This window comes from Vulpes vulpes, chromosome 2, assembly GCF_048418805.1.
Source record: "Vulpes vulpes isolate BD-2025 chromosome 2, VulVul3, whole genome shotgun sequence".
NCBI lineage: Eukaryota > Metazoa > Chordata > Mammalia > Carnivora > Canidae > Vulpes > Vulpes vulpes.
In genome coordinates, this window is record NC_132781.1 from 107,525,175 (window position 1) to 107,549,321 (window position 24,147).

Genomic DNA, 24,147 nt, shown 5'->3' on the forward strand with positions numbered 1-24,147 from the left:
CAACCACTTTTGAACGTGAACCGCATTGTTTTCTGTCCAGATATTCCAATGGAGGCAGTTGGAAAACCTGTATTTCAGAGAGAAGAAGTTTTCCGTGGAAGTTCATGACCCCCGCAGGTAAGCTGGAAAAGTCCTCTTCTTCTCGGAGTGTCTGGCCCACCCGGCATATTATTTATATTACTATTTTCTGGCTGTCATTGTCCATTTTGGGGAGGGGGTGTGCAGGGAGAGGAGGGGTAGAGGCTGGTTGCCCTTGGAGAGTCTATTCAAATCTGATGGCAAAGCTTTGTTTTGTAACTAAGTATGTTGATAGATGTGGTGGGTTCAAGTGTGCTTTGCGGGTATATGTGCATGAGTGTGTGTGTGTGTGCACGCATGAGAGGGATTGGCAATTCCGTGATCATCTCATCTGGCTACACGTGTTCAGTGTCCATGTGTGGAGTTGTCTTTGTATGCCAGGGCATTTCTAGGGAAGATGGATGGCACTTGGTGACAAACACCAAATGAAACTGGGTGGTAGTCTGAATCCTTTTAGTGGAGCTTTTGCCAGGGAAGAGTCTGAAGGATGGCCTGTCAGAGCTTCTGAGAATATTTCGGGGAGGACAGTCAGCATCAAAAGGAATCTATACCTAAAGCAGTTGTGTTGAACTGTTTGATTCCATGATCTGTAATTTTAGGGTGTTAGTTAGTGTTGTGGGTGGATGTGAAAGAAATAGACTTCATTTTCTGCCCACGTCACGCTGTGTCCCAGGGAGCACCAGCGTGAAAACCAGTGTTCTCTAAGTCACATGCCAAACAATAGGGTCCCGGTTTGGAATGCAGCGAGCCCTGCGTGGAAGGTTCTCGGGCGGCACATACCGGCTGCTTTTCCTCTCTTTGTCTGCTAGCAGTCTTAGACTTAGAGGCAGCCCAGAAACAGGACCAAAACTCCCTGAAAACAGGCCTGACACCTAAGGATAAATTGCTTTCAAGAAGTCCAAAATGAATTTACAAGAAGGTGGCCCTAGGAAGACCATGAGAAGGTCAGACTCTGTAGAGAAGCAAACAGGATGTTTAGGCACCATTGAGACCCCAGCCTTGGCCTGCCAAAGAGGCATGGCCCCAGCTCCACTCACGCATGGCTTCCAAGCACCTGAAACAAACCTCTTTGCCTCCCAGAGAGCTCAGAGAGAACAAGACGCTGGCCCCCCAGTCAGAGGGTTGAGCTTGTGCAATGTCTCTGCTCCTGCCACCAGTGATAACCCAGCAGGGGTGACATGCCACTTTGCCCCACCATGTAATCTGTGTGAAACAGCCACTCCCGCGGAGGGGAAGAGTGCTCGGCCCACACCCCACAGTCACCGCACCACCAGCAGGTGGAGAACATTGTAGAGATCCAGTCTGCACAATCAGATGAAGGCGGTGACATTAGCAGAGTCAGGCTTGCCCAGCATTTCTTGGGGTCCTGCAAAGGCTCTCTCGGTCTAGAGACTCTGCCTCTGCAGAGCAGGGATCCATTTGTGCAGGCCAAGTTGGGGAGAGGCAGATGCTGAGAGTAATGCTCCGGCCAGGCTTTTCCAGGTGAATGGAATCAGACTTAGAAATTTGAGGGGAGGCAAAACCTATGTTTGAAAAGAGTGAAACGAATATTGCCACAGTGAGTCAGATGCAGAAAGGGGCTGCCTGACAATGTAAACGGGGAGTTGGATCATCTAAGGAGCTGTGCGTAAGGACCAGACAGACAATCCTCGGTTAGAATTGTGCTAACTCCAAGAAACACCTTGGATACATCCTTGAATGGTGTGTGTGTGTGTGCGCACGTGCGTGTGTGTTCTTGGGTCTGTCACCATATCCATGATGTAATACTAACTTCCCTTCACTTTCCCAAGACCCAAGACAGAGGAAAGAGTCCAAACTCCACACATGACTATTACGTGGGTTTTTAGCTCATTTTAGGTGTTCTGGGTACAGAAAGAGGTACTTTGTCCTGAGAAGACTGGGTCCTTTGGCCTTCTAGCACAGTTGAGGAGAAAGGCAGAAAGAACTTGCTATTTATTGAGCATTTGCTCTGGGCAGGCACTGTTGTAAACACTTGGGATACATTATTTCATAGGGTCCTCACTGGAACCCCAGGAAACAGGTGCTGCTAGGTTCCTGTCCTACAAGCAGGAAACTGAGGCATGAAAGAAACAAAGTCACCTGCTCTGGGTTTCAAAAAGCTGGCAAGCAGTACAAGCAGGATTTGAACCCAGGGAGTCTGGCTCCAGAGCTCAGAGGCATTACCCCAGGCTACACACAAAACACAGGGAACTGAGTGCCAGATGGCACAGGCCATAAATACCAAAGGTGCCAGAAGCCAGGCTGGTCAGGAGAAGTTTCTGGGAGGGAGGGATTCTGAACTGAATTTCAAAGCCTGACTAGGATTTAAAGCTGAAGGTAGGCCCTTGGGGGGATGAAGGCTTTGTCCAGGTATGTAAGAGAGAAGCAGGAAGGGAGGCGCCCGAGGCAGACCAAGCGCAGAATGTGATCACACCTCCCCGAGGAAATCAGCCCTCTGCCAGCCTAGCGGCAGGTGGGCAGGGAGGTGAGAAGGGAGGCCCAGGAAGTGTCTGCCCTGATGTCAGAGGCAGAAACCCAAGTCAGCTGCAGCTTTAAAGACACCTTTTCCAAACGTGCACCCAGGCAAGCAGAGGGGATGGCTGCAGTTTAGCTACTTGGCCTGGTACCTTTGCTCTGCCCCCAACCCTCCTACCCAGGTAAGTGCGCTCTCCCCAGGGTCGCAGGGCGCTCCTTACACTAACCACCTCCCCAGGTTTATTTGGAGCAGGGAAGATGAGTCTGGTTGACTCCCCATTGAGGGGGGGTCCCAGCAGGAAATGGAGTCAGAACCGAAGTGATGGGATGGCAAGTAAGGAAGAGGATCATGCCCTGAAGAGGCCATGGGTGGGACGCGGCACGGACAGAGAGGATGACATCGGGTCTGTGCTCCTCTACACACACTTCCAGCTCAATACCCACATTGGTTCTGTGATTCTCTGGGCTTGGCAAATACTCTATTTCTAAGGTTTTGCAAAACAGAGAAGTTGGTGAGCTGGGAAGAGCCTAAAGGGAAAGATGCAGAGAAGAGAGAAATGAATAACGGCACAGGAGAAGACTCTCATGGGTGTCTGATGTGCTGCTCCTACAGAACCTTCCAGACCTGGCTGGCATCCTGAACCCTTCCTCCCTTGCCTTCCCTAAAAAGCACAAGCATGTGGCCCCTACCACTCTCAGGCTTACTCCAACACGCTTCCAGTGACTTTTCCTCTCTAATTCAGCTTTTCTGGGAGAAAGGATCACACTTATTCCCAGGAACAGCCATTGGTATCGAAGCCAATGTGGGCGTTCTGATCATTTTCTTTTCACTTCTACAGAGCTACAGGGGTGCTCTTCCTAACTCTTGTCGGCATCCTTCCCAATATTTTCAACTGTGCACTCTCCTGTCTCATGAGGTGGCATTTCCTCCCAACTTTTAACCCAAGTGAGGACTACCTTGCCTGGATAGTAGCATTAATGAACCACCAGATATGAATTTCTCCCTGAATGTGGGTCTGAAGAAGACCGTCTGTTCAGTCTTTAGCCCCCAAGTAAAATGATGGGAGCAGCTCTGGATTTTCTTCCAGGGAAAAATGCCATAAAAAAAGTTATTCAGGAGGCCTGCCTACCCCAGGTTTCTTCCAAATTAGGTATCTTAACCTGAGAGAACACTTTTTTCTCCTGATGTTCACATCAGATACCCCAGGCCCTACCCCAGCACCTTGCCCCGCACACATAGACATGCAGTGCAAACATGCATCCTCAGATTTCACTTGCAAAATTACCTGCCTATCCCATGGAATGCACATCACTGAAAGCATGATCATGTCACTTTTTCCCTCCCTGACACCATGGATATGGCAAATTATGTTGGGACCCACACTTTCCAGTTTTCATTTTCACAGTCTGATTGCCTCTCTGCACCCCAGGCAGATCCACACCCTATCTACTCTGTAAACGTGTGTGTGGAGGTGGGGTTGGTGCAGAATATTGGCTGGACTCCTTTCTGCCGCCTCTCTCTGGATTCTTTATACCCTACCTGCCCTTCAACCAAATTTGAAATTGATAACCAGCTCTTTCAAGGAACAGTGAGTTAGAGCAGTTTAAGAAGTCTGGGCTCCCTCGAGGTTTCCTGCAGGCTGCAGCCTGTGGTGGTGATTAGAACAGAATTTACTTATCCTTCACCATAGGCAGCATCGCCTGCTTAATAAAGGACTTTGTCAAAGGCTTTTCCTGTTTCTCAAGTTTGTTTTGGCCCAACGCCAGGATCTGAAGCTCAGAAAGGACCGTCCAGTGACCTAGAATGACCCATCTTATCCCAGACGAGGCAGAGGCTTGGACCGATTCTGAACCCCAGGGAGACAGAAAATCCAAAGAATAGCATTATTCATGATAGCCAGGTTATGGGAATGATCTAAGTGTTCATTGAGTTATGAATAGATGAAGAAATTGTGGTGTGTATATATACAAGGGAATATTACTCGGCCGTAAGAAAGAAGGTGATCCTGCCACTTACAACAATGTGGATGAACATGGAGGACATTATGTTAAGAGAAATAAGCGGCGGGGGGGAGGGGGGGAAGCTACATAATCTCATGCATATGTGGAATCTAAAAAGTCAAATATATAGAAGCAGAGGGTAGAAAGGTGGTTATACGGGCCCGGGAAGAGAGGAAATGGGGCGGGGGGATGTTGGTCAGAAGTACAAAGTTCCAGTTATGTAGAATAAACCTACAGAGCTATGGGGACTGTAGTTAATGACCCTGTTCTGAATAATGGAAATGGGCTAAGAGAGTAAATCTCAGGTGCTCTCATGACACAGATATGTGAAGACATGACATACATTTATTAGCTTGACAGTAATAATCATTTCACTGGGTATATATCAACTCCTCTTGTACACCTTAAATATATATAACTTTTTAATTTAAATTCAAATTAGTTAATATTGAGTGCAGCATGGTTTCAGGAGCAGAATCCAGTGATTCATCACCCACATACAACCCAGTGCTCATCCCACCAAGTGCCCTCAAGGCCCATCACCTATTTAGCTCCTCCCCCTCCTCTCCTCCAGCAACCCTCAGTTTGTTCTCTATTTTAAGAGTTTTGTATGCTTTGCTTCTCTCTCTGTTTTTATCTTCTTTTTCCTTCCCTCCCCCTCTGCTCCTGTTTTGTTTCTTAAATTCCACATATGAGTGAAATCATATATTTGTCTTTCTCTGACTTCACTTAGCATAATACACTCTGGTTCCATCCACGTTGTTGCAAATGGCAAGATTTCATTCTTTTTGGTCACCAAGTAATATTCCATTGTACAAGGAGGCAGGGGAAACAAAAGTAAAAATGAACTGTTGGGATCTCTTCAAAATAAAAAGCTTCTGCCCAGTGAAGGAAGTAATCACCAAAAGTAAAAGGCAACTGAAGGAATGGGAGAAGATATTTGCAACTGACATGTCAGTTAAAGGGTTAGTATCCAAAATATATAAAGAAATATAAACAAATAATCCAGTTTAAAAATGGGCGGAAGACGTGAATAGGCACTTTTCCAAAGCAGACATCCAGATGGCCAACAGACACATGAAAAGAGGTTCAATATCACTCATCATCAGGAAAATGCAAATCAAAACCACAATGAGATACTACCTCACACCTGTCAGAATGGCTAAAATTAACAACTCAGGAAACAACAGGTGTTGGTGAGGATGTAGAGAAAGGGGAACCCTCATGGGCTGTTGGGGGAATGCAAACTGGTGCAGCCACTGTGGAAAGCAGTGTGGAGGTTCCTCAAAAAGTCAGAAATAGACCCAGCAATTGCACTACTAGGTATTTATCCAAAGGATACAAAAATGCTATTTGAAAGGGGCCCATGTACCCCAATGTTTATAGCAGCATTATCAACAATAGCTAAAATGTGGAAAGAGCCCAAATGTCCATTGACTGATGAATGGATAAAGAAAATATATACAATCTTTACTAAACAATTAAAAAGATGACTTATGCTGGCTAGTTTCCTTAAGAGTGTGTGTATGTGTATGTGTGTGTATGCATGCGTATGAGTGCATGCATGTTCATTTGTCCCCTTTATGCCAGGGCTTTTAGATCCCATGACGTTTTCAGCAAAAGCTGTCACCCAGTCACTGGAGTCCCGCATCATAAACCTGGTTGAACCTTGTGATTCTTGCTGTCCCAGGGCTTCAGTGACAAGGAGGACGTTTGGGCACAGTGGCATCGCAGTGCATACATGGTACGCATGTCCAGCTTTGATCAAGTCCATTTGGGCTATGGCCATTAGCCAACACCAATTCTACCTGGACAGAAAGCAGAGTAAGGTAAGTCCTTTTCTGGGGACTGGGAGGGACTGTGCAATGAGCAGACCTTTCACCAAGCCGCAGGCTTGCCCGAGGGCATGCCAGAGCCCATGTGTCCTAGCTGAGGGATTGGGGATTGAATTGGGGGGGAGGGGTGCTGCGGCCCTCGCCCTGGGATGTGCGCAGGTACAGACTGGCCTTTCAGAATGCTAGGAGGGAGGAAGGAGACAGGCCCTTCCAGAAGGCACGTTCCACGCAACTTGGTCAAAGGGCCCCAGCCCAACCAATGATGCAGCCTCGCAAACCACTTACCCTAGCCAGGTAGGGCCCTTTTGAGGAATTCGGAGCATGCTTCCAAACCTCAGGAACCTCTCCTGGGAACAGGCTGTCAAGCCCTTTACGGTTTAAACAGTGGCATATTGTTTTCTTTTTGAGGGGGAAAAAAAAAAAGGAAAAAGCAACCGTTTGCAATTAATAGACACCATCTAACTGTTTAGGATAATTGCTGTGAAAGCGCTCCAGGCTTTTCCAACTGCCAGTTCCATTTTTTTTTAAAAAGTCAGAACTGGAAACATTAAAAAAAAAAAAAAAACCCACACACACAGGCACCCAACCCTGTTTCCCTAAAGTAGACCTGGAGCCTCGGGCCTTAGTAAACAGTCATCCTCCAAGGGAGATTTGACCCAGCCCAAGTGCAGACACACAGGTGCATTTTCTGGCGGGTGGGAGAATGACGTCTCCTTGGTTCACACACGGCTTATGTCAACACTCAGCCCCCTCTTCCTGCAGCCGCTGCCTGCCTTCCCGCCACGAGCCTGTGTCATTCATTAGCTCTCCGGTGAGGAGCCCCATCAGGGTGGGTCCGGCACCTTCCCAAGGATCCTGCTGGCTCTGGGCAGGAGGGGATACAGAGCTGTGGAGGGAGACTGGCCGTGGCCCATAGTGACTTTTTGTCCCATCCTCTGAGTTCTCGGGGGGCAAGGAGGTGGCCAGACCCCGGCTTTCCTGGGCCAAGATTCGTCAGATCAGTGCCCTCTTGGATCCTGGCCACTTCTTCTGCCTGGATGAGTCGCTCTCTCCCTGGCTTGGGAAGGGGAGTGGGAGGAAGGAGAGAGTAAGAAAACAGGAGAAGAGGAAACAATCTCTCAACTCATAACTCAGTTTCAAATCTGAGCCCCTGCCCTTGTAGCTGTCACTTTCTTCTTTGTAACACGTTTTTCTCCTCTGTTAAATCTTCTTCCTGACCCCCTTTTTTGGTCATTTTCTGGGGTGAGTGGGCACAGAGTGGAGGTTTTTGTGTTGTTGTTAGGCATAATGGGAGCATTCCACGGCTTTCCTCGTGATGATGGACATTGGCACAGGGATTTGAAGCCCGATTACATCAAAAGAAACAGGGCCAAAGCCTTTTGACTCATGCTTTAGATTGAGACTGTGGGTGGGTGTCAGCATTTTGCCCTCCGGTTGCAGGAGTTGGAAGCCCAAACCTTAAAACATCGATTCCATCCTCTGCATTGTTTGGGAAGGGACGGTAAGGGGTAGAGAGACCTTGGCAGCCCTCCTGAACCCCACTGCCAATTCCTCTTGTGGGCAGACCCCTCACACCCTGACAGCACAGTTTTGAAAGGAGAAAAAACAAAGTATCTTTCACCCTGAGATTAGTACATTAGCTGTTTGAGGTCTGGCAAACCCCCTCCCCCCCAGATCCCATGCTCATTCTTTGCATTGAGGGTCTCCTGGGTAACTCAAGAGGCCAGTTATCGGGACTCTTCTCCCCCGTTCTTGAAAATGGTCTTACTGTGTAGCTGGAGAGGCCTTATTCTCCAGGCTTACAGATCAGCCCTCTGATGCAACAAGTAAACTTCAAAAACTAATGATCAAAGATCGTTTATTAACAGGACATGTCATTTATTTATTTATTTATTTATTTATTTATTTATTTATTTATTAGGACATGTCTTTTAAAAGGCCAAACCAGGTAGGGAAGTTTCAGCTGTCCTTCTCAGTGAACCCTGGGGGATGGGAGGAGATACACTTCCACCCAGGAGTGGGAGAACCTTCCCCCAGTATACTTTGAATGCTCACAGAGGCTCAAGAGCCCTTCCATTTCTTGCACGAACCAATTCCTCATCCCCCAGAGGCAGGCGAGGAGCAAGTCTCCCACCTTGAAATCCAGGGACTCTCTTTCTAGTTCTGTGACCCTGGGCAAGTTTTCTGTTGCTCCTGGTTAAGTTTTCTGTTGCTCCTGGTTTGCTTCCCTGATTAGAGAACGAGGAAGGAAATTCAGAAAGTATTGATTGGCCCAGTGACACAATGTGTGTGAAATTGCTTCAGGAGATAATGTGCTATCTTTTATTATCATCATTAATCCAACCTACCGTTCGCTGGCCAACACTTGTGTAAAGGTTAAATTCTCTCAGAGTTTCCCAAATTAAATCAGAGATGATAAAATTCCCCTTAGGAATTATGTTACGACACCTTTCATTGCTGGAATGTCGTTCTTTGTACAAGGGTGAGGTGATCCGTCGCTGGTGGGCAGAATGACCTCTGGTGAGTGATGGCAGACAGGCCCGGGACGAGCTGCAAAATATTTCTGAGCAACCAGTGTTGGCTGGCATACCAGCTGTTGCTTCACATCCTACCGCGTTGGCCCATGCCAACCATTCCTTTCTCTGAAGTGCTTCGGCAAAGCCCAGGCCTCCCAAGTGATGCTTATCAGTCCCAGAGACAAGTGCAGTCTAGTGGTTTGAGTCAGCAGGGGTGGGTGGCCGAGAAGTCTCACGTTCTTCCTTGGCGCTCAGGATCCTTCTGCAAATCACGTAAGAACATTCATCCTCTCTCTCTCTCTGTCTCTCTCATTCACACACACACACACACACACACACACACACACACACCCCTTCCATCACCAAAGGCAGAACAGAAAGAGCCCATATTAGTTGGTTTCCTGTGACTCCTACAGAATGAGAGGCTGTTCAGGCACCAACTACAGCTGGTAGCTTATATCTGTTGACCCCAATGATCAGAAATGTCAGCTGGATCCCAGCAACCTCTGAAGCCCAGAGCCAAGACATGTCTTCTAGATTTGGGAGGAAAATACTTGAAAGCACCAAGTGATGAGAGTAAACATTAGACACTTGTCCTCTAAACTCAGAGTGGGGACTTCTGGAGTTGGCCTCCAGTCCAGATATCTTCCTTTTTCTTAGTCTTTTTTTTTCCCCCCGATCCGTCTTCTGTTCTTCATTCCATCTAGATGAAAAGCGAAAGCATGGTAGGGAATGATGCAGCCTTGCCCATGAGATATAACAGTAATGAAACTTCATAGGGCAAGACCCTCAAAGCACAATGTTCAGAATGTTGGAACCATTTTGGGGTTGTTCCAAAGACTTGACTTTGTGAGAAAAGAATCCCCCCATCTGTACTCATTCCTCTTAGCACTGCACTCTCTGCTGGGTCTTTTTGATCATTGTCATATTTCCATTTGGAGAGAAGCTAGTAATTTCCTAAAGCTTCTAAGAATCTAGTGTCCCTCTCAGACGGATGTGTGGCAGGAATGAGGGTGGGGTGGGGACAGGTCTTCTGTGTGATTAATGAGATCCCCCAGATACCAAGTTGAGCCATCAATCTCACCTCATTGACTTCCAGGCCCTGATTTGAATCCTGTTCCTATTTTAATTCCAGTGGCCCTCACATATATTACCTAATTTATTCCAGCCTCACCATGTGGTAGTTTTAAGAGCTCCATTTTGTAGACAGGGATCTGAGTATCCGACAGGTTGAAGATCATGGCCAAACAGTGGTGAATTGGCGAAAGCCAAAATTCCAGTCCAGATCTTTCTGACTTCAAAGCCTGGGTACCTCCCCACCATTGCTGACTTGTTCTGTGTCCATGAGTCATTAGGTAGCTGCAAGCGACAGCTCCTTTTATTAAGACGTGGGCGTTGGTGAAGAGGAGTGCTGCAGAAAGTAATGAGTGTGCTCCCTCTGCTTGCTCAGAGGGTAAAGCTCAACCAGATGCGCCCCGTGGATATGCGCTGTGGATGTGAAATGAAGGGCACTTCTTGCTTCTGCCCACCCCCCAACCCCCACCCTGAGCCTGATGTTGCTGGGGGGTTGGCCAGGGTTATGTCCTGAGCAAAGAGGCCCTGACCCAACAAAGGTGACCTGGATCTCAGTGCAGGGACATTCAGGGTTGATGTCAGAACGGAGACATGGGTCAAGAAAGGACCAATGGGATGATGTTGGTACACGGAGAACAAAACAAGCAACAAGACTCTGCATTTCCTCAGTCCTCAGGCTCCCTTATAACTAGGGGAAAGTACTCATCTGTCGAAAGACATGGTCCTTCATCAGTGTAGGGGTCAGAAGAAGGGAGGCCATGGGGATTCAGAGAGCCTTTGCTGGACAGCTCAGGGCACCCGGGCAGAGCATGTCAAATAAGGGGGGCGGGGGCAGCGTCTAGCCACCCTGCGGTGGCCCCCTTATCTGCCCTCTGCCAGCTTCTCCTGTGTGGCAGACAGCCCTGGTCTCATACAGAGGGCTGGTGGTGGGGGATGATTGATGAACACACTTTAAGTGCCTGAAAACCTCGGTTTGGGACATCACCCCGTTCCATTGGTGTACGGGCTATAGCCGATGGCCACAGAAAGAAACCTCAGCAAATGGATGGGTCCTACTAGCATTTATAGTTGTTTCATTAAGTTTGCCTGTTGCCTTGAGTACGATCACAAAAATGGATTTTCTGAAGGGGGCAAAAAAAAAAAAAAAAAGCAAACCTCAAACACATGTAGGAAATGCAAACCCATTTTCATTTACCAAGGGCAGTAACTAACAAAGGTTAGCCTTATGAAAAACAAACAATTTGGGGCACCTGGGTGGCTCCATTGGTTTAGCCTCTGCCTTCAGCTCAGGTCAGGATCCCAGGGTCCTGGATCAAGCCCTACATAGGGCTCTCTGCTCAGCAGGGAGTCTGCTTCTCCCCTCTGCCTGCTGTTCCCCCTGCTTATGCTCTCTAATAGATAAATAAAATCTTTCTCTTTTTTTTGAAGAAACCACTTTTAGGAATATAACTGTGATAACTGAGTACTTTTCCAATTAATCTAGCCTGATGTTACTAGGAGCCAAGGCAGGCCAATTAATATGGAGAATAAACGGAGTGGAGCGTTAACTATATTCTGAAGACTTTGGAGTATATAGTTAGGTATCGAAATAGAAGCAGCAACACCGTGTTGGGCATTTGTTGGTGAGGCCCACGTGTCCAAATGAGCAGTTGTCTAGGGGTGTCTACACATGTAGACATGCTGCTTATATGTATAGAGCACGGTCACTTGCCAGTCTTCTAAACATCCCATGGCCTAATGACCTAAGGGGTTTAAGTCACCTCAGAATCTATAGGAACCTCATAAATCTGTTTCATGTACCTCTTATGTCATTCACAGAGCTGAAAATTATTTTTTTCCCTCCTCCTTTCAACACAAAATATAATCACCACTATTTATTGGGAGCTGTGCAGCAGAGGGGAGCCCTTCACCTTACTTCCTTCCACCCTCACAGACCCGTCAGTGGTAGGTAGTGTTTTTCCCATTTTGTAGTTGGGAATAATGAGTCTCAGTGAGATCAAGTGACTTTCCCCAAACCAGGACTCCAACCAGGTCTGTCTGACACCAGAACTGCTGCTCTAGGCACTAGATGGCTCAGCCTGTAGAGTCGCTTGAAAACGCATCACTGGTGTCAGCTCTAGAGCCATACCTCCTGCAGGGATTTTCAGTGTTGAGGCACGAGGCCAAGGAACCACAAACCGAAAAGTGCTGCAAGCCAGAAATGAGTCCATTTGCTAAATTTCAGGACCATGAGTGCACAGGTGATGACCCTTCCCTCAGAGGTGAACGCCTCTTCATAACCTAGTCGTCTTTTCCACTCTAGTCTAAGATCCATGCCGCGCGAAGCCTGAGTGAGATCGCCATTGACCTAACCGAGACTGGCACGCTGAAGACCTCGAAGCTGGCCAACATGGGGAGCAAAGGGAAGATCATCAGTGGCAGCAGCGGGAGCCTCCTGTCATCAGGTGAGCAGGGCTTTTGTGGAGAAAGTGGGGGAGGCTGTCGCTGGAGCATGGCTTCCACCCCAGAGTGGCTCTGGGGAAGGTCACAGAGTGGCAGCTGCTGAGGAGGCAGCTTGGCAGGCTCGCCAGGAACTGGCTCCGCTTGTGAGACCCAGGTTTTGAGCCAAATAGGAATCTGAGAAAACTGCCAGAAGTGCCAAAGGGTGGGGGGCGGAGAAGCCACAGCAGAGCCGCTAGTGTGGGAAGGACTGTTGGCCGCATGCGTCCCCTCAGGCACCCTCCATCAGCCTGCTGAGTGCCTATGGCGGATGGCCACTGTCTGGAATGTCAAGTCCAAGGACAAGGTGTGGTTGGTTCACTTGTGTGTCCTTAAAGGAAAATTCCACTAAGGAGGGGCTGAAGGCAGGTGCGTGGTGCAGAGCAGACCTGCATCCTATTCCCAGGGTATCTCCTCGGGACTTTAGAAGGTACAGACACGGGGATCCCTGGGTGGCGCAGTGGTTTGGCGCCTGCCTTTGGCCCAGGGCGCGATCCTGGAGACCCGGGATCGAATCCCACATCAGGCTCCCGGTGCATGGAGCCTGCTTCTCCCTCCGCCTGTGTCTCTGCCTCTCTCTCTCTCTCTGTGACTATCATAAATAAATAAAAAATTAAAAAAAAATTAAAAAAAAAAAAAAAAAAGAAGGTACAGACACTCTTGGCCTTTGGCAAGGAGAGTCTTGTGTCACGGAACGCGGTGTAGGAGTTGAGCCCTTTTACACCTGAGCGTCCAAGGGTCTGATTCCAAGTTTGTTTCTACGAGCCCTGGGCAAGTCATTTTGTCCCTGGATGCAGGAGAGAGGCCCTGGCGGCTCTGACTGGGCTGACTGGTGTCCAGAGTAGGGATACAGTGACAGGAAGAGGAGCGCAGGAAGAGGGAGGGAGAGGATCATTGTTTGGAAATGCTAGAAAGTATAACTGATGCAGATTACTCCTCCGGCCACACCTTCGAAGGCTGATTGTTCTTGGGCGCAGTGTACCTTTGCCTCTGAGCCCTGAAAGGGAAGCAAGAAGTCTTTATTTGCCCGACGTCATCTTCTCTTTCTTCTTCTTTTTTTTTTAAATTCTTTCCTGCTCTAGCATTCTGGAAGCTGTCTCTGAATATTAAATCCCTAGCATCATCTTTGTTCTGCACGGGTTGGAGCATCCCTCTATCTTTGGTGGCCCTGCCCCATGTGTTTGCTAAGGCTCCGCCCCATAGGGTTTCCTGAGGCCTCGCCCCCTGTGGCCTACCGAGGCCCCGCCCCCTACGGTTTATAAGGCCCCGCCCTCATATGCAGCCTTTCCTTCTGTGCTCCTCCTGCTTCCACCCCTGGTGATGGGGACACGAGCTCCTTCACTCACAGAGGCATCCTGCCCATGCAGAGGATCTTGCCTCCTGCCTCCATCAGCTTTGTCTAGATTCCTCCACTCCTCACTGCACTTCCTCTTTGTTGCACCTTCCCTATGGTGTTTCTCTTCTAGCTTCTTGTTGTTTTTCTTTTCACCTGGTGCTTCCGGGGTTGTAAAAGAATGGAAGCGAAAACATTACCAAAGAGAAACAAATAAGCAAGAATTAGCAGTGAAGAGTGATGTCATAAGAACAAAATCCTGTGCTTACTGGGGTCTTTTTTTTTTTTAAGATTATTTATTTATTTATTCATGAGAGACACAGAGAGAGAGAGACAGAGAGACAGAGAGAGAGAAGCAGAGACACTGGCAGAGGGAGAAGCAGGCTCCATGCAGGGAGCCCGATGTGGGACTCGATCCCAGGTCTCCAGGATCGCACTCTGGGTGGAAGGCGGTGCTAAACTGCTGAGCCACCCAGGGATCCCGGGCATGGGGGTCTTTCTACAACCATCTAGTGACTGCACGTGTTCACATGCCATGTGTTTTTGTGGAAGTTCTACGTTTTGCGTTCTTTTTTTTTTTACCTGGAAATGCAGTTGACACACAGTGTTACATTAGTTTCAGGTGTACAAGGTAGTGATCCATCACCTCTGGTCTCCTGTGCTCACTGCAAATGTAGCTGCCATCTCTCCCTGTTAAAATATAAAATATAAAATACGTTTCATCCCTATGACTTACTCGTTGCATCTCTGGAAGACTGGACTTCCCACTCGCCTTTACCTGTTTTACTGGTCGCTCCATCCCTCTCCCTCTGTCAACTACCAGTTCTCTGTATTTATGGATCTGTTTCTGCTTTTTGCTTGTTTATTCGTTTCTTTTTTAGATTCCACATCTGAGTGAAATCATATGGTATTTGTTTCTCTGTCTGACTTATTTTACTTAGCGTAGTACCTGCTAAGTCCATGTTGTCATAAATGGTAAGATCTCATTCCTTTCTATGGCTGAGTAATACTCCATTGTGTATATATGCCACGTTAACTTTATCCATTCATCTGTCAGTGGACACTTAAATTGCTTCTGTGTCATGGCTATTGCAATAATTTCATTCTTTTCCTTAAATGAAGCTGCCACAAAACCTGGATCTGCCTCTCCTAGATCACCATAGCGTTTACCATAAACCCCTCGCCACCTTGATTCTCCAAATGTTTTTCATCAGCACAGAGAGCCGCATGATCATCATTTCTGAGGCCCTGAGGTTTATGGTAAAAGCTGTAAAGAATGGGGCTGTTGTGTATTGAAGAGAATGTTATACAAAGCTCCAGACCCCTGCCTCAAATTAATAGCCACTCTCAATCCCCTGCTGAGTGGCAGAGGGCAGAGCCAGAACCAAACCCTGTGTTTATACTCTAGACACTTCCAACTCTTGTTAAAATCCATAGTCTCCTATTCAAGCTTGGATTTATCTGCTGACAGTCCTCCTCATCCAGCCACAAATGAGCCCGGCTCATCCTTCAGGCTCAGTGAGATGTGCATCTCTGCTATGGTTTCATATCCATTTGGAAGTCTGGGTACTTTCTGAGTATGGCCTGGTTATATCCAAAAGGACAGTGAATTCTTGTAACCTGAGGGTTCTTAAACTTACAGGTGCATCAGAGCCATTCAGAGGGCAGCTCAAAACACAGATAGTTGAACTCCAGCCCCAGGGGGTCTGACTGCAGGTTCTGGGGTGAGCCTGAGAATTGGCATATACAAGTCCCTGAGAGATGCTGATGCAGCCAGTCTGGGGACAGCACCTTGAGCCACACTCTTCCTGCTAAGAAAGAGCTAGAAGCCTGAGGTGATGGTGTTGCTCAGGGACACAGAACACAGGTATCCCCAGTTCCAGACCTGTGTTTTGGGCCATCTCCTCTGGCCCCTCATATCTGTCAGCCTCTGGAGCACCATGCCAGTAACCTAACAGAGTCACAGACCAGATTGTGCACTGGATTGTGCACTCACACCTCCTGACCTTGAACGGGCACCACTCAGTCATCAGCAAATGAGATCCAGGCATCTTTAAGATTAGGAAACAGTTCGTCTGTGTGACTGCCACCAGCCTGGTAGACAGAGTAATATAATGTTATAATATCAAATGAAGCAGCTTTATACTGAGATATTAAAGTAATTTTCAAATGTGTGGTGACTTCATGTCAAGGGCCCCAGGCTAAGCTGTTTGGGAGTGGCTGGAGGCAGCTAAAGCCTTAGCTGTCTCTGCTTTTAGAGGGGCGACAGTGGTGGGCCCTGGCCCTCTGGGCTCTTTCCCTGCCTGCTGTCTGCTGTACCACTGTGCGAGAGGAGGAGCCTGGGAAGTAGGAGCCACACCCCATGACCAGACCCACCAGCATCTCAAACCCTGTCTAGCCCTGCAAGCTGGAGCCTGAAGCCATGCTGAGGCTGAGGTCATTGGGGAGGCCTCCGTCCTGTGACTTAGGAAGACCATGGAGGGAGAGATCCCCAAAAGGAAAGAATATAGGCCATCAGTTCACAAAGGGAATTTCTAGTGTCCATAGATGTGGACATCTAGCTGGCTTACATGTCTCCATAGCTGGCTGATACCCGCTGCGTTCTTTTTGTACCTTGGTGTCCTCTTGCCTAACCATTTCTTGAGAGTTCCTTAGTCATACACTCCCACAGATGTATTGCTTTTCCAGGAAAGCCCTGATTTTAAACACTTTTTTTTTAGTACACTTGTCAGACTCCCATGTTCTACTTTTCATTTGAAAATATGATGCATCTGATTTAGTATCCTATTTGGTCAATTCGTTTCTCTCCTTCACCGACTGCCTCATGCTTTAAAAAAAAAAAAAAAGAAAGGAAAAGGAAAAGAGAAAAAGGTATCTAATATATATTCTTTAAAAACATTTTGAGAAATGAATCTTTATTTTAAAGTCCTTTTTTTCCATGGTCACCTGGGCGCCTCAGTCAGTTGAGCATCTGACTATTGGACTGAGCTCAGGTCCTGATCTCAGGGTCATGAGTTTGAGTCCTGCTTTGGGCATAGAGCCTACTTAAGAAAAAAGAAAATCCTTCTTTCTACTTCTAGCCCAGTGTCTGGCACCCAGTGGATACTCCAAACATGATTTTTAAAATGTTTAACATTACATTTGTATGACTTATTTTTAACTGGAAATAAGTACATTTTGAACCTCTTCATCAATTTCCCCCACCCCCATCTCTGGCAACCACCAGTCTCTTCTGTGCATCTATGAGCTTCAGTTTTGGGGTTTGTATTAAGTTCCACATATAAGTGAGATCATACATATGGTATTTGTTTCTCTTTATCTGACTTATTTCACTTAACATAATGCTGTCAGGTTCCATCTGTGTTTTCCCAAACAGCAAGATTTCATTCACTTTTATGGCTGAACAATATTCCATTTATGTATATGCCACATTTTCATTATCCATTCATTGGTGGGTGGTTTTCATACCTTGGCTGTTTTAAGTAATGCTGCAGTGAAAGGAGGGGCACGTGTGTCTTTGTGAATTAGCGTTTTCATTCTTTCCAGGGAAGTATCCAAAAGTAGAATTGCTAGATCATATGGTAGTTTTATTCTTAATTTTTTTGAGGACCCTCCTACTGTTTTCCAGAGTAGCTGCACCAGTTTGCATTCCCACCAACAGCTCACAAGGGTTCCTTTCTCTCTACATCCTCACCAATATTTGTTATTTCTTCTGTTTTTGATTCTAGCCATCTTGACAGGTACTGTATCTCATTGTAGTTTTGATTGGCATTTCCCTGATGATAAGTGATGCTGAACACCTTTTCACATGTTTGTTGGCCATTTGAATGTCTTTAGGAAAATGTCTAATAAGGTCCTATGCCCAGTTTTTCATTGGATTGTTTGAGTTTTTTGCTATTGAGTTGTATGAGGTTTTTTTTGTTTGGTTTTTTGTTTTGTTTTTTTTCTTTTTTTTTTTTTTGATATTAACTCCTTGATCAGATAGATGATTTGCAAGTATCTTCCCCCATTCAGTAGGTTGCCTTTTTTGCTTTGTTGATGGTTTCCTTAACTGTACAGAAGCTTCTTAGTTTAATGTAGTTCCACTTGTTCATTTTTGCTTTGGGTGCTTTTGATTTTGGTGTCAAATCCAGAAAATCACTGCCAAAACCAAAGTCAGTGCCATAGGATTATTGAAATCAAAATTGGAAGATGAGTACTAAGAATCCTGCATATGACACATCCTTCTTCTGTGTTCCTGAGGCATATGGTGTGTTGGGCCTTGCCCAACTCACACATACCCACCACCAATAGTCTCCCTTGGGTTGTACTGTGTCACTTTGTACGCTGGCGTCAGACCTCGAAAGGCTAATCTTGTCAAATCAGGCTCCTCTTGCAAAGAATGTGCACCCTTGCTGCCTTCCATCCACTTTTTTACCTTGGTGTATACCTAGATTTGGTGTAGCTGAGCCATATGACAACATAAGGTTATTGCTATGGTGTGAACACTTTTCCTAGTTCCCAAACCTTGCTTGGTGTAGTATACACAACATTTTAAAAAGTTAGAGTCTCTTTCTTCAAAGTGTTTCATACTGTTTATTGATGTCAACAGAGAAAATATTTCCAGGCTCTTAGTAACTCTGAAGGCAGTTTTCCTATTTAACTAAAGGCATGTAAATACCTTTAAAACTACTGACGCCCAGTACTTGGCATGTGAGGTATGAGTTGCTAGAGAAACAAAGCAGTGTCATTGCTATGTATGAAGGAAGTCGGAAGTCTATACTTACTAACGCCCTGTGCCAGGGGCTTGTGTTTCAAAAAGAAACAGTCCACATAATTGAAACGATTTATTGAGACTTACAGCTAGGCTCCCTAAATTCTTCAGTGGTGATCCTGGGGACCCTCCTGTGTCAGACCTGTAGGCCCCTGTCCTAGTGGACTCCCTTAGAGCCGGTGAACTGTCTGAGCCCAAGATGTAAGGCCTGTGTTGGACTAAAAGGAATCCATCCCCTCCAGCACTGAATGTGATTCAGACTGCAGGAAATCTATCTGCATCCCAAATCTATTTGTGGAGAGGCCCTGGTGGCCAGACTTGAAAGGACATGAGAAACCTTATCCCCAGAACACATCAGCGCAGAGATGGCACGGTTTTCCCAGAGTTCCCTGGGAGAAGGGACATCAAGGCAGCTCGGGTGCCAAGGCAGGCCGATGGAGCCACCTGCCCTGCCCTCCACAAGCCTGCCGCTGCCTCGGCCCCCTCAGAGCTTTGCATGGCCGGGTGCGCCCTCAACACTCTGATTGCCCACTGCAGGGGTGGGAAGCAGGGTCCTCTCTTCACTATGCCCTGGGAGAACCTGCACGTTTCCTCCCAATTTGTCTACACCTCTCTCCATTGCTCTTGCTGATCTGTGTTTCAGGTGACAAATTTGCAGGGGCCCACACAGGGTCAGAGAGGACAGCTCTGAATTTAAACCACTCAAGATGTCTTCAGAGTTCAAACAAACAGAAGCATCTGAAATCTTTTTCTGTAGGACTTCACAGGGTTGGTTCCTCCCTTCCCTTTCTCCATTTCTTGAAATCTAAAAAAAACTGGAGAGGAGAAAAAAAAATGCAGTAGCCAAACAAAACCCAAAACAACAAGTGCCCTTGTCCCGGTAGCTGAGCCCACAGGGCCTTTCCTTGGCTCCTCTGAAAGTGGGAGGGAGTGTAGGACTGTCTCGAACATTGTCTGGAGGCTTTGCCATCGTGTAACCATTCTTTTTTTTTTTTTTTTAAAGATTTTATTTATTCATGAGAGACACAGAGCGAGAGAGAGGAGCAGAGACACAGGCAGAGGGAGAAGCAGGCTCTATGCAGGGAGCCCGATGCGAGACTCGTCCCAGGACCCCAGGATCACACCCTGGGCCGAAGGCAGGCTCTAAACTGCTAAGCCACCCAGGGATCCCTCGTGTAACCATTCTGATGCCAGTGGGAGTGTAGGGCCCAAGGGAGACCTGCTTTTGCTCTCAGCCTATTTAAAGAAAACAGTGTAAACTTAGAAAACAACCTACTCTTCCGAAGCCCCTGTGGCTTGTCGCGTGAATCAACAAGACCAAAAAAAAAAAAAAAAAATGTACTGTGTGTCCTCTCTTAGGGAGACAAAACCAGGGGACTGAGGCTGGCTTCTTGACTGGGAGTGCAGGGGCATGAGCCACCCATTGGCTACAAAACAAAGGGCCATGTTGTGCCTATAAATAGGAGTGAGGCTGGGTGATTAATGAGATAGCAATTGAGTCATCACTGTGATCAGCAGGATTGCGAAGAATGTGGCCAGGGATCTTTGGTTTAAAACACAAAAAACCCCCAAACCCTGCGGTCTGCAGTCATGCCCCCGCTCTGACACTTTCCGTTGTGGGGGGAAACATGTGCTGAGCCTGGGCCCGCGCTCCGCCTGGATCTGTCCGCATCCATTACTCACCCTTTCACACATTCTCATTCTCTGAGCACTGGCACTTCCTTCCATTGTTCGGAAGTTTATTAATAACCAATATAACAATGAGGATGCCAGCTCTCTGACCTCTCTCCCCAAGGAGGGGTGATCTGATCGGCCGCAGCCAGCTGTATTATGGCCGTGGCTGTGTTTGGCTCAAAACACACTGCCTCGTGCTGGGAGCGATTGCATTGTTTTGGGGGTTGTTTGGGCCTTAAAAATGTAAGCCCAGACTTCAATCTTTCTCCTTTCTTTTTTGCTCTCACTCCATCTCCTCCCTGGTGTGTCTCTCCCTAGCCTCTTAGAGATCCCTGTTACCAGCCCCGTGCCCCCTCTACTTTTGGGTCTAGGGATGAGCAGGATTCCAGGGGCTTTAATCTTGGTCATAAGCTCAGTGCTTTGCAGGCGGGCACAGCCCTGCAGGCTCAACCAGGGGACAGGGCCTCCTCCGGGCAGTGTTCATACTGGACTGTGTAACCAGTGAGGGCTGAGAAATCTCCTTCTGTGGAATGGCTATTTCTGGGCTTGCTTGAGTGGGTTGTGCCGGAGTCAAAACTAAGAACAGGGGGAACAGTTGCCCCTCTCTGATCTCATAAGGGGGGGTGGGGAGCCCAATTAAGTCATTTACAGTGATCTGTTTCTGCTAAAGGAATAGCTCTACCGGGACGCCTGCCTGGGTGGCTCAGCGGTTGAGCATCTGCCTTTGGCTCAGGGCATGATCCTGGAGTCTTGGGATCAAGTCCCACATCGGGCTCCCTGCATGGAGCCTGCTTCTCCCTCTGCCTATGTCTCTGCCTCTCTCTAATGAATAAATAAATAAAATCTTAAAAAAAAAAAAAAAAGGAATAGCTCTACCTAGTAAAGAGAACTAGAACAGAGTAACCATGTACAACCTAAGTGACCTCCTCTCCAATGATGAAATTTTAAACATTGAAAAATAAATACCACTGTTGAATTCTTGTAGGCATTGCTCTCTTCCCATTTCGGCTAGCCCTCTTGTTTTTTGTTTCTTTTTTTAAGATTTATTTATTTATTCATGAGAGACACAGAGAGGCAGAGACACAGGCAGAGAGAGAAGCCAGCTCCCTGAGGGAAGCCTAATACAGGACTCGATCCCAGGACCCTGAGATCATGACCTGAGCCAAAGGCAGACACTCAACCAGTGAGCCATCCAGACACCCCTTAGCTAACCCTCTTGATACTGCAATGGAATTAAGAGTCTGGGAGCTAGAAGGATAAAGCCTCCTCATTCCACAGTAAATGAAAGACAATCCATATGAGTTGCTCAAAAATGGTAGATTCAACTAGAGATTGTACTTTGTATTTTTACTAGATGCTGCTGCTAATTTTTGTAACCGACTGTTCATCCTCTGCCCCCAGTGATATTTGTCCTCTTCATCCATTGGCAAAAGCGCCAACTGAGCAATGAAGCAGCCACACTGGAGAGCTCCTGCAGAGACCCCTCCCCACTCTCGGGGGCGCTGCTTTTCCACAGAGCCTCCACTTCACCACTCTTTGAAGTGAACCATCTAATTTTTATAATTTCTGAGCCTGATGAGAAGTCGTCCAGGCATGCATTTTTCATGTTAAGAATCGCATTTAATTCTCGGAGACGGTCTCCCGAGATCACACGTTTATCTCAAAATCTACAATGTGACATTATTTCGCAGGGTCTCTTAGGACATCTTTTATGTAAGGAACTTATAATTGAGGATTTGTAAGGGAAATAAATGTCTCTTCATCATAACAAAGAGTTCAAACTTTTCCCTCCTGTTTACTCCTGAGGCGTCTGCCAGAACTTTTCCTTACAGCTTTTGCAGATCTGCTGGGAATATGCTGCTGCTGGTGGGCTTTTTGGGGGGTTTTTTTGTTGTTGTTTTTCCCTGAAGGCTGAAACAGATTGTCATTTCCTTCCCTTACTTTTAGGACAACAGATTTCTTTCTTCTTTGGGGATACTGTTTGTTTCAAATTTCCCCTCTTTTCAAAGAGGAAAGCACCCCTTCTGTCTTCTGAGATCAGTGGGCTAGTCACCAGTGTTCCATCTGTGTAAAAACAGATGAGCCACAGTTCCTGACAACATTCTCTCATAGGATGCGTACTCATATCCGGTGCTGCCGAGGGTCTTTGGAAAAATTGGCACAAATTCTCCATCACAGCTGAATGAGGAGCTCTTCCCATGTGTTTGCCGGCTGGAGGGGCCCTGGTGTCCCCCCCCCACCTCGCCCACCCACATCCTGCCCCAGGCACCCGGCTGCCCACGGGGTGAAGTCTGGAGTTTCCCAGTCGGGAAATAAGAGGCTTTTTCCCCAGAGGCAGCCCAGCAGGTTTTCAGTACATCTCTGCCAGTTAACACCTACAGCTCCGGTACCGTAGGATCCGTAGTTCTCTCAAAAGATGTCCAGATGCGAGCTGAAAAGGACTTTCTGACCTTGAGCACATTGGTCAGAAACTCTGACTTGTGGCCTGATGGATCAGGAAAGGTCTGCTCTGAGGTCAGGTTTTTTTTCTCCTCTTCCCCCACCTAAATTAATCGCAAAATTATCAGTGACCTATTTCTAGAAAACCCTTCGGATTCCAGATTGACACATAATAATAAAATCGCCCAAGACGAAAGATTTTATTTTCAAACCTGGCATCAGGCAAACAGATAGTTCCTAAGCAAGCAGCAGGAGTGTTTCCTAGAGCGTGAATCTGACCACGCTCTGCTTCCTGGCGGTGAAACGCCCGGAGCACCTCCACTCATCAGACGAGAGGTGACCATCAAGGTGACCCTCAGGTGGGGGCTCCCTGTTGTATGCTGCTCCCTCTTTGTGCAGGTGACACTGCTCATCTCCTGCCTCTTCCTGGTAGGCAGCTTTGCACCCGCCCCACCCCACCTGGCTCACAGAGGCTCTGTTGGCTCATCTGAAGGACCCCTCGGCTCCTCCTCCTCCTTCCTTCCCCCTGCATCGTAATCCACGCAGGCCGTGGACAGAGAGTCGAGGCATAAAAGGCAGACACGATCGCACACCGCGTGGTTTTTCACTCTGGCAACCCACCGGCGACCCAGACAAGATAAAGTTCCTGCTCTCGTCGTGCCCTTTCCGTTCTGGGTGCGGGACAGACCACACAGAGCCGCCCCACTGGAATCCCAGCTCTGCCTCCCTGAGTCCCAGTGACCTCTTCTGTGAAAACAAGGGTAATGTTTTCGTGAAGACTACGTGAACTGGGACGTGGGCAGCTCCTATCAGGAGTCTAGGAAAAATCACTTCCCCTGTTTCCTCCCAAGCATCCTGAGGGCACAGGGCTGTGGCCGTGTGAGCCTTCCACCTGCTTCCATGCGTCTTGCCTGCCCACTCACTAGTCTTCCTCTTTTACTTCATGGGTTCCCTGGAATTGGGGTGCCAACCCCCCATAAAGGCCAGGCACACTGTTGAGTACAAAAAACTTCGGCTTCCCATGCAGGTAGCATTCACCAGGTTCTGACTCTCTTCGGGCATCTCTGAGGCGTGACGTCATGAGTTCCCCCAGCTTCTGAGGAAGTCCTGTTTTCATTCCTGTACTTGAGGGGAAGGATCAGAGGCCGAGAGAGGTGGTGTCCTGTTGCCAAATCCCTGCAGCTAGTGCGTCCCAGAGCCGGGACACAAGCCCAGACCTGCTGACTCTAAACTACTGGTTTGTAGACTTCTGCCTCAGGAGGCTGTGAGCCAGCATGTTTTCCCAAGAACATTCACCCCACTCCTCCTGTAAACGTGGTGCTGCCTAAAACTTCGAAAGACAACCGAGTATTAATGAATTACTTATATCTTTCCAAAATGCTCACATCAGCCCTGTTTTCCCTTTGGCTCCTGCTCGGATTCATCATGTGTAGACAGTCCTTTCCAAGCAGCACTTGGCTACTGTTTTGTCAAGTATAAATTTTGAAGTCT

At 47.5% G+C, this 24,147-nt stretch overlaps 1 protein-coding gene across 11 annotated transcripts in view; it reads left to right on the forward strand.

Moving 5' to 3' along the window:
* The window catches only part of FRMD4A (FERM domain containing 4A), a 614,318-nt gene that overhangs the window by 547,211 nt on the left and 42,960 nt on the right, over window positions 1-24,147 (forward strand). For all 11 annotated transcript variants that reach the window (XM_072749470.1, XM_072749476.1, XM_072749477.1 and 8 more), the window contains 3 exons: window positions 41-117; window positions 6,245-6,383; window positions 12,282-12,423. In XM_072749470.1, the coding sequence (XP_072605571.1) occupies window positions 41-117; window positions 6,245-6,383; window positions 12,282-12,423 (358 nt within the window). The remainder of the gene's footprint in view (window positions 1-40; window positions 118-6,244; window positions 6,384-12,281; window positions 12,424-24,147) is intronic.